The sequence below is a fragment of the Dama dama genome, chromosome 29, assembly GCF_033118175.1.
Source record: "Dama dama isolate Ldn47 chromosome 29, ASM3311817v1, whole genome shotgun sequence".
NCBI lineage: Eukaryota > Metazoa > Chordata > Mammalia > Artiodactyla > Cervidae > Dama > Dama dama.
Window position 1 is genome coordinate 55,038,665 of NC_083709.1, and position 11,595 is coordinate 55,050,259.

Sequence of the window (11,595 nt, forward strand, 5' to 3'; positions counted from 1 at the left end):
GTGAGTCCAATGTAATTATAAGGGTCCTTAAATATGGAAGGGGAAGGCAAAAGAGAGAGTGGAGCAAGTGTTGTGACAATGGAAGCAGGGGTCAATGAGAGGCAAATTTGCTGCCTTTGATGAAACAGCCAGGAGCCAGAAGCCAAGGAATGTTGATACCTTCTAGAAGCTGGAAAAGGCAAACAAATGGATTCTCCATTGAAACTATAGAAATGAACACAGCCCTGTTAACACCTTGATTTTGGTCTAGAGAAACCCGTATCAGACTTCTGAACTACAGAATTGTAAGATAATATAAACCCATGTTGCTTTCAGCCACTAAGTTTGTGGTAATTTTCATGGCAGCAGTAGAATTAACTCAATGCTCAGAATTTCTTAACTACTGAGAGCAAACATTTTAATACAGAAATAGTTTGACACTATGTTTTTATATCTTCTATTTAATAACAATTTAATTGGCCTCCATAATAAAGAGTCAAATAGTTTCTGATGGTTAACTGAACCCAATTAAAATCTAAGGTCTGACAGCAAACTAACAGATCAACGCCACCATGAAGCTCCTATTATTATTACTAGTTTAAAAACTAATAAAAATGGTCTTTCCCAAATATTTATCTTGACTTCATGGTATGAATTATAATTCAAAGTAATAAACAAATAGTTGATGTAGCAGTTTCTATTTATGAAATTTCAGCTAATAAATGAAAAAGGAAAGAAAGAATTATAAAATCACCATTCTACAATGTCCTAATAAAACAACAGATCTTGGTCATGGATCAACAAACTCCAGCTAAGGAACAGATCCAGTCTGCGGCTTGTTTTTTTTTTCTTAGCATGTGAGCTAAGAATGATTTTTACATTCTTAAATGGTTAAAAAAATTAAAAGAATAACATTTATAACATACAAAAATTATATGAAATTCAAATTTCAGTGTTTATTTATAAAGTTGTATGGGAACGTAGCCATGTCAACTTATTTACATAATGTCCATAGTTGCTTTGGGGCTATAAGAGCAGAGTTGAGTAGTTCTAAGAGACCTGATGGTGCACAAAACCTAAAATGTTTACTATTTGGACTTCACATTAAAAGTCTGTCAACACCTGCTCTCGACAATGATTATTAATGGTAGCTAATACCTAAAATGACAGACAACTATGAAGTATTCTCGCCAAAAAAAAAATCAAAACCAATCAAGGCTCCTGTTCATACAATCAAACTACCAGTTCATAGGAAATACAATGGACAGAGAAGCATGTAAGACAACACCACTGGGATGTATTTTGCAAAATATATAAGGTAGGAAACATTACAGGACAATACATTTCTTTGAAAAATAATTTTCAACAGAAAAAAAAAGGAGATCTGGTCAGGAAAATATAGACTGAAAAAAAACAAAACATTTGTAATGTATCAATTACCACTGTATTCTGATTCAAACAAACTGTGGGTAGATAGCAGAATTATGAGATTATTAAGGAAATGTGATTCCAACTTAATATATGTGGAAATTGTTCATTTGCTTAAACTTCATAATGGTTTAAAATAAGGGGTCCTTATTTTCCAGATATCTTTAGAAGAAATAATATGATACCTGGAATTTCTAAATAATATAGTGAAAAGGGAAAAAACGGGAAATAGAGGTAAACAAATAAAGTACAATTTGTCATGATTTGATCACTATTGAAGCTAGATTATGAGTAAATGTGGTTACTATACTATTCTCTCTAGTGTTGTTTATGTTCAGATATTCCTTAATAAATACATTTTTAAAAGCATCCTTTCTCAAAAGTCTTGAGGTTCATGAAGATAATAATTTTACAACCATAATTTATTTCAAAACATAAATAACCCAATGATAAAAATACCCAAAGCAAAGAGTATCCTGTATTTCAATATGGTATAGATTTCACATTTTATCTCTAAAAATGTCAATAAATTTACCTTCAGTAAAAACACAGAATAATGGACATTTCAAGGACCAAAATCAACTGTGGAAAACAATTACCTTGGAAAAGACAAGCCGACTCTTATTTTCCAAAGCACTTTCAAAACCAGAAGCCCAATACAAATGATCATTAGCCTTATATTACCTCTTGACTGTAACCAACATGTTAATTTCAAAAGAATCAAAGATTATAAACACTTCTCTATCAAACAAAGACAGCTTCTATTTTTGTTATTTGTTGTAAACTTCTGGTTAGTACTAATAGTTAGGTAACATCCACTTAAAAGTAGCTCTTGCCAGACAATGAACTAGCTACACACATCAATGAACTTTACATTCACAATTCATCCTGGAGACAGGTATTCCCAACTTCATTTTATAATTAAGGACTGAGACACAGAAAGATAAAGCTGCAAAACCAGTTAATGACCTGAGTCAGACTGGAAATCAGGCCAGTCTGATCTGAATGTCAATACAGGCTTAAAGCAGAAGGCCAGGACCATTCCCTTTCAACTTCTGGGCAAATTTTGGCTCTGTTCAGAGGTTAGCACCTGGACAATCCTGACCTTTCTCTGGTACAAAACAACTGTAGGGAAGAAGCCCTGGTCCATATATCTTCCAAAGAGCAAGGTCAGTTTCTGAGTTTGCATTTTGCTTTTGTAGGTAAAGAATCAGAGAAACAGTGCATAGATTTTCACTGAATATTGTTTGTAATTGCAAAAAAAAAAAGGAAATAAACTAACTTTTTGCCAGGAAAAAATGACTATATTACCTATAGTACAAAAGACTGAAATAATATGCAACATGTACAAGTAACTCCTTGATACAAAAAATACAATGTTAAGGGAAAAAAAGCAAATTCCAAAAGAATATATTTACATTCAGGTAAAAAATTTTAAATATACAGAACCTTTCTTTATACACAGTTATGAATACATAAATATGTAGCAGAGATTTTTCTAAAATAAATCTATATGAGAAGAATGAACTTCAAGTTCAAAATAATTCTTACCTTTGGGAAAGAAATCATGAGAATGGTAGGGGTATAAGGAAATGGCAACCCACTCCAGTACTCTTGCCTGGAAAATCCCATGGATGGAGGAGCCTGGTGGGCTATAGTCCATGAGGTCGCAAAGAGTCGGACACGACTGAGTGACTTCACTCACTCATAACAGTTAAAAAACAAAACAAATGAGCAACAAGGATATATTGTACAGCACAGCAAAATATAGCTGTTGGTTTGGAATAACTTTAAATGGAGTATAATCTATAAAAATATTGAATGTGTTCTATGTTGTACATCTGAAACTAATATAATACTGTAAAAATCAACTATATTTCAGTTAAAGCACTTACTAGCCATAAAAGAGTAAAATTCTGGGTTTTAACTTTTTTTCATGAAACATGGAGCCTTCTTATTATGTGCACTAGGTGAATAAAAAAGCAATGAGATTTTTTAATAAAAAAGATATAAAGAAAACATGGCAAACTGTTAACCCTGGTTTAATGTGTATTAGATATATATATTATATGCATATATATATGTATTAAATATATATATTAAGTATATATATGTGAATGATTTTTGTAATATTTTCTATTTTTGCATATTTGGGACAATTTCAATTTTAAATAAAAATAAATACAATAATTACTCTTTCTTTTAAAAAATAAAGAACATGAATGAATCTTAAACAATGGGAAAGGAAGAAGGAATCCTCCTGATAAAACTGGGCAGAAGAGAGGCATAGAAATATAATTCACCTAAAGCCACAGAGGTAATAACTGACAGAGGCCAGGGTTACAATCTAGATCTATCTGCTTCCACAGCCACCATACTGTTCTCTAAAATCCATTCAGATTGTCCACAGAACTTCCCAAGTAGAGCTGAAGTGCATTCAAATTGAGCCTGTTGGGAATACTTAGCCAAAAGAGTTGTCCTTTCTAATTTCACCATGATAAAGCTCATTCTCAAGGAAGACCTAGAAAAATCAACAAAATGTAGCTGATTATTACTATGAATGTGTTCTGTTTTGTGTGACTATTTTATGGTTGAAGTTCTGATGCTCCACAGAGGTATTTTAAGTAAATATGCAACCCCACGACACTATGCAGGGACTAGTAGCTTGTCATGTCAACTCAACTTAAGATAACCATCCCAGGTAGGGGGGAAACTGAAGCAGTGATTCCCACCTTGTTGAGATCTGAGGAATTTCCCATATCTCTTGAGGTATTTGGTGAGATCAAAGTATTAAGATATTAATATTTTGTTGTTCAGTCGCTCAGCCATGTCTAACTGTTTGCAACCCCATGGACTGCAGCACACCAGCTTGCCAGGCTTCCCTGTCCGTCACTATTAATATTCAGAAATGTCAAAAATACAAAGTAACATTTTAGCAATCTATGAATTATTAAATAAATGGTAGTTTCCCAAAACTACATATGTTTGCATGATAATTTTGAATTATCCATTAACTTAAGAGACTAAATAGGTACTAAGTGAAACCTGAAAAAAAATCAACTGTTGGGTCTAAGTTCCAGCAGCCAGGTCCCTAAGACAAAAAGGGGAGAGCCAGGATTAACCCTGAGGGAAAATAGATCTTCAACTCTTCCATTAAAAATATCCCAACTCCTCCAAATCCATGGACCAGTTTCATTTCTACTCTTTCTTCCTATTATTTAAACCCTCTTTTTCTAATAAGTTCTTCACCCAGCAAATCAACTACTAAAATTTCTCCCATCTTGAAAAAAAAAAAAAAAGAAAGAAACATTGCCTATATTTCTATTTTCGTTCATAGCTAAGAACCTGAAGTCTACCTTACATTAATTTAAAAGTTACCATTTTATTCCTAATTGGCCAGTTTATTCATTGAACAAATATTTAAGTGAAGGAAATCAGTCCCGGGTATTCATTGGAAGGACTGATGTTGAAGCTGAAACTCCAATATTTTGGCCAGCTGATGCGAAGAGCTGACTCATTTGAAAAGACCCTGATGCTGGGAAAGATTGATGGCAGGAGGAGAAGGGGATGACAGAAGATGAGATGGTTAGATGGCATCACCGACTCAATGGACATGAGTTTGGGTAAACTCCGGGAGTTGGTGACGGACAAAGAGGCCTGGCGTGCTGCAGTTCATGGGGTTGCAAAGAGTCAGACACAACTGAGCGACTGAACTGAACTGAACTATACACCAGGCACTGTTCAAGGCATCTGGATAAATCAATAAACAAAACAAAGGTCCCCACCTTTGCTCACAGTCCAGCTGAAGGCAGGCAATAGATAATGCATTTTGTGACGTGCTTAGAAGTGTGCCTGGCACATACTGAGGACTACATACATGCTTGGCCTTGTTGTCATCATGGTTACTTCTCCGTCTCATCTGTGATGCCTCCATTGACTGCATTCAGGCATCAACTCTTAAGAGTCTGTTAAAATGACTAAGAAAGGATTTACTGCATTCTCTTCAAATTGCCAAATCTAAGCAACTCTTTTTCTTCCTAATATTTTGAGAATTAGGCACCAAGTCTAGCAAGCGTCTTAGCTAAATTTTCCATCATCATTCATTAAGAGGTACTGACTACTTGAGTCTTTGCTCTGTTGTATTTTGACCATGAAGCTAGACTGTGTTTAACCCTGTCTTGTTGCTTTGCATATCTCTGTCTTGTTTTGAACCATTATGTCTATTGCGGAAGTGTCCCAGTACCTACCACAGTGCCTTATACTTCCTAAGTACTCAATGGATGTTACAGGAATAAAAGTTTCTTTAAACATTGTTCATTATGAGCCTTTCATATTTGCTCTACCAGCGCCATACCCCCTTTTGTCTTTGCCAATGAAATAAATAAAAGTAAAGTCAATGTACAGACCAGCACAGCTGGCCAGAGCAAATGAATATGTTTTGCTGCTATTTATAAATGATTTTTAATGACTTAATTCTTTTTCAAGATCTCAATAAATAATGGCAGAAGAAATTGCTATAATATACTTGGGAATAACCATAAACATGTTTAAAACCATCTCTCTACAAAGATATTCTTCCTCTTCAGAACTTAAAATATTTTAATTACTCACTTGGCACCTAATACCATGGCCCTCAAATTAAAGATGAAACTAAATTAAATTTTAATTCACTGTGATTGATAAGAAAAAGCTTGTTAGTTGTTATATTACTTACTAGAAAAAGAATCCAGAAATGCTTAAACAAAATAGATGGCTATCAGAAAATGGCTTTTTTCCCATCAAAAAATCACAACAAGAAAATAATAGCCATATTCCTAAGTGATGCAACATTGTCCCTTTAAAAAAAAAATACAAGGAGTAAAAGGCAGTAGACAAAAATCAACTTGTCAAGAAATGGTTTATCCAGTAATGGACTAGCACTACAGGGGATCTGTTCTGCTTTCACCAGAGAGCCCTTTGTGTAACAAGAATAAACTATTAAGGGTTTAATGACACCTCAGTACCATATTAGACTCTGAAAAAGGAAGCGAGGATTCTTTTCACCAAGTTGCTGTTGTTTCCACCACAGCCACCATGGGATCTACTGTCCACACAATCCTCAAATGGGCAATTGGTTGGGAAATGAGTTTTTCTGACTTTAGCCCTGTCTTTGACTCAGCTTTTTCTTGTTTATTTTAAGATATTGAAGAGCCCAGCTTTTGGCAGGAACAATTGGAAGTCACTTGCCCCAAAAGGGACAAGTCAGCCTCAGAAACAGAATCAAGTTTGTTTATGGAATACGCTCTGCACACACAGCATCATCTCAAACAGCTATGGGAAGAGGGAATTTAGCATCAGCTGAACCAGACTTGTCTACTTTGCAGGACTGCTGTTTCTATAGACTCACTGCTGATTCTATACACCCTTAGTTGCCCTCTTGTCTGCACGAAGTGTGATGTTCTGTGGTAGGCACCTGCTGATGAGGGTAATTATAGCATTAGTGGAAGGAAGCATGACATCTAAGGTTGAAAAACAACTCTAATTACAACTCCATCATTTGACTCCCTCAGAACTGCTGTTTCTTTTCCTTTTGCATAGAGGATACTCAGAGATTAAATTAAATCTGATTCTATTTGAAAGCAAGCCATTATATAGTTGTGTAAATGGGCTAGAGGAGGAAATCGTCTTTCAATATTAAAAATACTATATACATAGGTGAACATCTGATATTTGTAACACTAGATAGTACTTGGTGACTCAACTCTCAGGAGATTTCTATGTATTTTTGTGTGGATGGAACTAAAACAAATAATAGAAGGAACAAGGAGAAATGTGAAATCCAGATCCTATAGTATGGAGACAAAAAAGTTTTAAATTACTTTTATATTCATTAACCAATTTAACAGAAAGTGAAAATGATAGTCATGTCTGACTCTTTGCAAGCCCATGGACGGTAGCTCCTCTGTTCATGGAATTCTTCAGGCAAGAATCGTAGAGTGGGTTGCCATTTCCTTCTCCAGGGGATCTTCCCAACCCAGGGATTAAACTCAGGTCTCCTGCATTGCAGGCAGATTCTTTACCATCTGAGCCAAAAGGGAAGCCCAATTCAACAGTGACATTACATAAAACATTAACATCCAGAAACTTAATTTTATATCCAAAATTCAAATACATAATTTTCATATTAATTTAACTATAAAGCTGATACAAAATTCCTTTAAATTCACACACAAAAAACAGTAGTTTTAAATTTAAAGATAATCTATGATGTACTTCAGAGAGGAACAAATTCCAAAGGATGAATATGATTAAATTGTACTTCACCCTATCAGAATTTACAACTTGGGGTGAATTTGAGTATTGTAGATTACTAGATTTAAGCTTGGATTGTCAACCATGAAGTCTAAAAATAAGGAAAGAGTAGCTTCTTGAATTAGAAAACTGAAAAAAAAAAAAACCTTTGAAATCAGCAAGGATTGATTTGTCAGACACACCCAGAGCTGTGGTCCAGAAACTGAAAACATGACTTTAATGCCACTGTTAGGACTCGGAACGGCTGCCTGGCCTCCAGCTGTTGCTCAGGGTGGCGCTGCTTCTGCAGGACAGAAGCAGACTCCGGGAGGTGGAGCAGGGACGGCACACACAGTCCTACCACGGGCCTGCCACATTCCACAAGACCATCTGGGGGTTGCCAAAAATATGACTTTTTGATTTCTAATAGTGGCCTTAAGTCATGAGACCAGTCCAACCTCTAAGATATTTCTAAGAAAACTCCAATATATTCAATGATAAGTAGTTGGGAAATCTAATTACCCAGGTTGATTCAAACACACCTCCCTCTATACTTCATACACAAAATCACCAAGACTCCGATCACAGAAGAAAAGTACTCCTGGATAACCAAGAATAAGGCAGATCTCTTCTTGCTGAAGAAAATCTCCCCCATTATCCATGATGTAGCTCTGCTTTGTTGTTAGTGAAAATGAAAAATAACGCAATCATTCCCAGTGGGACAGTCATAGGCTGTATCATTCCCTGGAAATAACTTCAACTGGAAGTGATTGCAAGACTCTAACTAAAGCAGAGAGTAACAAAGGCCACATTAATAAAACTCTATAATCATTTTCTATTCTTGAAAGAAGACAGAAAGATGTATGAAAGCTTTCATGTTTTATTATTAACAAAAAATTTCCCACATTTATCTATTTTGTCTTCAAAGGAAAGAGTAAGATCCTTATGTGATGTTTATCAGGATAGATGCCACAATATTTCTGAGTACAAAACAAAGTGAATAAGATCCAAAGCCACATTGCGGAATTCTTATTTAGTCATAAGAATAAGTAAAAAGCAGTATTCATTATATTAATTGCTTTAATCTCTTCCTAACCTCTATAATTTAAGCTATTTTTACATGAAATTCAATGAAAGTTGAAAATAGCACCACTTCACTTTAAGAGGGAGAAAAAAAATCTTATTTAAAGATTAAAAACTTTTATAAGCATATATGTTGCAAACATTATTATTGTTTCCTTCCTGTTTGGAAAAATAAGTTGAATGTCTTACTTACAAATGAAGTAAAAAGTCTTTGTTATTAATTAATGGAATCAAACCTTGGTTAAAAACCGTCAAACCCAAGATTTATAAAACCTCATTATATTTGTTTTTAAAATTCTGATAATTAAAGTCATGGTTATCTAGCCACTTAGATTTTTAGAAAATCAATACCAAACTTGCCATGATATGTGAGAATAAGTACAGGCTTTTTTGTAACTGAATTACTAACGTTTCAACTAACAAGTACTACAGAGAAATACAGCACCATCATCACCCTTAGTAAACAGGAGAACATGGTTACTTTTCCAGATGTCATCTTGTTGTCATGGTATCTCTTATGTCCTCTTTCTCTCACATTTTTATTCTAGCTAACAGACTCACAAGCTATTTAATCTAACTTATACTTTTATGAAGATTTTGTATGTTCCTAATACAGACTCTGCACACACCTGTTGAACAGAATCAAAGAATCAGCACAAGTTACTTAGATTGATAGTTAGACTTTCTATTAAAAGGGGGATAAAGTTAATTCTTAGTTCACATAATTGATAGAAACCAGAAGTCATGAATTTTATATGTTCTACATAATGTACTTCAGAAAAATCCTATCTTCAGAATATTTTCCTTTTTAAAATATCTTCAAGTCTACATTTCTAGAAAAACAGTATTTCAATGGTTGAAATTAATTGCATTTTAAGTGTTCCATATCTATTTTAAATTAAAAACTTACCCTAAAGTATACTATTCCAAATATTTAATAACATTTTTTGCTAGTAGTTTTGAGAAGAAGCAAACAATAAACACAAATACCATTGTGTATGCATTTATATTTTACTCTATTGAAGAAGTGTTTTAGACAGCCTGCTTTTTGGGGGATTAATTTTTGTCCTGCAATGATGACCCTTCAAAAACAGAACAGGCTAATATTATCCATGCTAAACAATGCTTATGTATCGTCCTTTTTTAAAAAATGAATTCAATTTCTCTTCACTATACAATCTCTGCTGTCAACTCCTCTGGATATAAAACATAAATACACACACACTGATTTCTCAGTGATGTCTTAGAAGTTAAAGTGGTGCGCTGTTCTTCCCTAGGAGCAACAGGAGGACTCTGCACTCTCTTCTAGAACAGAGTTCTCTCCCTTTAGGCGGAAGGAAAACAATGTTTAAAATACTAAAAATGCAAACACAGCTTTTTTAAATCAACTGTACTTCTCTACACACACATGACAACTGTATTAATTTCACCTGAGCGCTTTTATTGCACTAATTAGACACTGAAGAGGGGCTGACACATGGGAAAACTGTTTTCTGAACGTTGTATATGTTAACAGTAGGATTATAAGCACCTGGGATATTCTTGCTATTCTCTGCATGCAAATAACTCTACAAACAATTAAATGCATCTATTAACATAGTGGGAGTGTGGGATGGAAAAGAGCAAGTGTTAGGAGTAAAAATATGACATCTCCTTCCTATTCCGCTCTCATTCAGCGGATGCCTAGTACCTTTGAATACTCTGCTCAGGCAGACCCCTCAGGACGTCTGTGAGTAACAATACATTCGACATCTCCCACGCTCTGTTAATTGCAAAACTCTCACGATCTGACAGTGAGCCCTCGCCTCTCGAACATGTTTTCATGTTTGCAGAGACACCAGCGACGTCAGGAGACCCTCCCCGAGCTGAGGAAAGGAAAGTCGTTCCTTCTTGCCCCTCCTCACAGCCCCAACACTTGCATTAGAAGCAGCTCCACAAGTTCCCTGGCTTGAGCCACTAAGGAGGCAAGTTCAGCACCACGGAAAGGGCTCGAGTCGCCTCAAGCAATGGAAGACACTCTCCCCCAGCCACTCACCGGCGTCTGCTGCGACGGGAGTCCCGAGCGCTTGGTGGATCCCTGCTTGGAACTTAACCTTTTCCACGACTCGGCAAACCTGCCCCGGCTGGCGCTCCGGCTGCGCCTGCGGCTCTCCGCGCTGTCCTCGCGGTCCGAGCAGCCCCGCTCCATTTCGGTCGCATCTCTCCACTTCTTCCCCATGCTAAGTTCGCCTCGCTCCGCCGGGCAACACCCCAGCACCGAGAGCTTTCGCAAGCTCCTCTCGCCACTGGGTCTCACTCCCGCCTGCGTGTAGCTCACTGTTGGCGCCGCCTTTGCCTCCGCCGGCTCCTGCCACAGCCCTGCGCTCGTTTACCGCCGCCGCCGCCGCCGCCGCCAGGCTGCGCTTGCGCCCGCGATTGGCCAAACCGTGGGACGGCGAGCGCCACCTGCGCCAGAGACAGCTTCCTTTTGCGCCCTCAAATTGCTCTCCAGCCGCAGCCGCCGCCTTCCCTGGGGGCCGGAAGGAGACGCACGGCCCACCCCTGGGGCTACTGATACTGGAGGGTAGCTATTTCCAGCAACCCCACCCCGCCTAGTCCCCCAGGCCTGGAGACCAACCGGAGCTGCAGGTGCAAGCCTAGGTTACCCACACTGGGTGGATGGAGGCTCCAGTTGGCTTGGAGAAAGACTGGAAACGTAAAACTCGGTCCTCCTTTCTTTTCCCTTTCTTCATTTTCTCCTCTTTGCAGCAAGTGTCTCCCAGACATCCTTGGGGAAAGTAGGGCTTCATCTCCTTGTCAGACTCCACCGTAATTTCTTCTCACACATGGTCAAAC

The 11,595-nt window shown here is 37.0% G+C and overlaps 1 protein-coding gene across 4 annotated transcripts in view; it reads right to left on the minus strand.

Annotated features, from left to right (window-relative positions):
• TRPM3 (transient receptor potential cation channel subfamily M member 3) overlaps positions 1–10,978 on the minus strand; it is an 896,309-nt gene extending 885,331 nt beyond the window's left edge. For all 4 annotated transcript variants that reach the window (XM_061132822.1, XM_061132817.1, XM_061132823.1 and 1 more), the window contains exon 1: positions 10,796–10,978. In XM_061132822.1, the coding sequence (XP_060988805.1) occupies positions 10,796–10,978 (183 nt within the window). The remainder of the gene's footprint in view (positions 1–10,795) is intronic.
• Between the last annotated feature and the right edge of the window lie 617 nt (positions 10,979–11,595).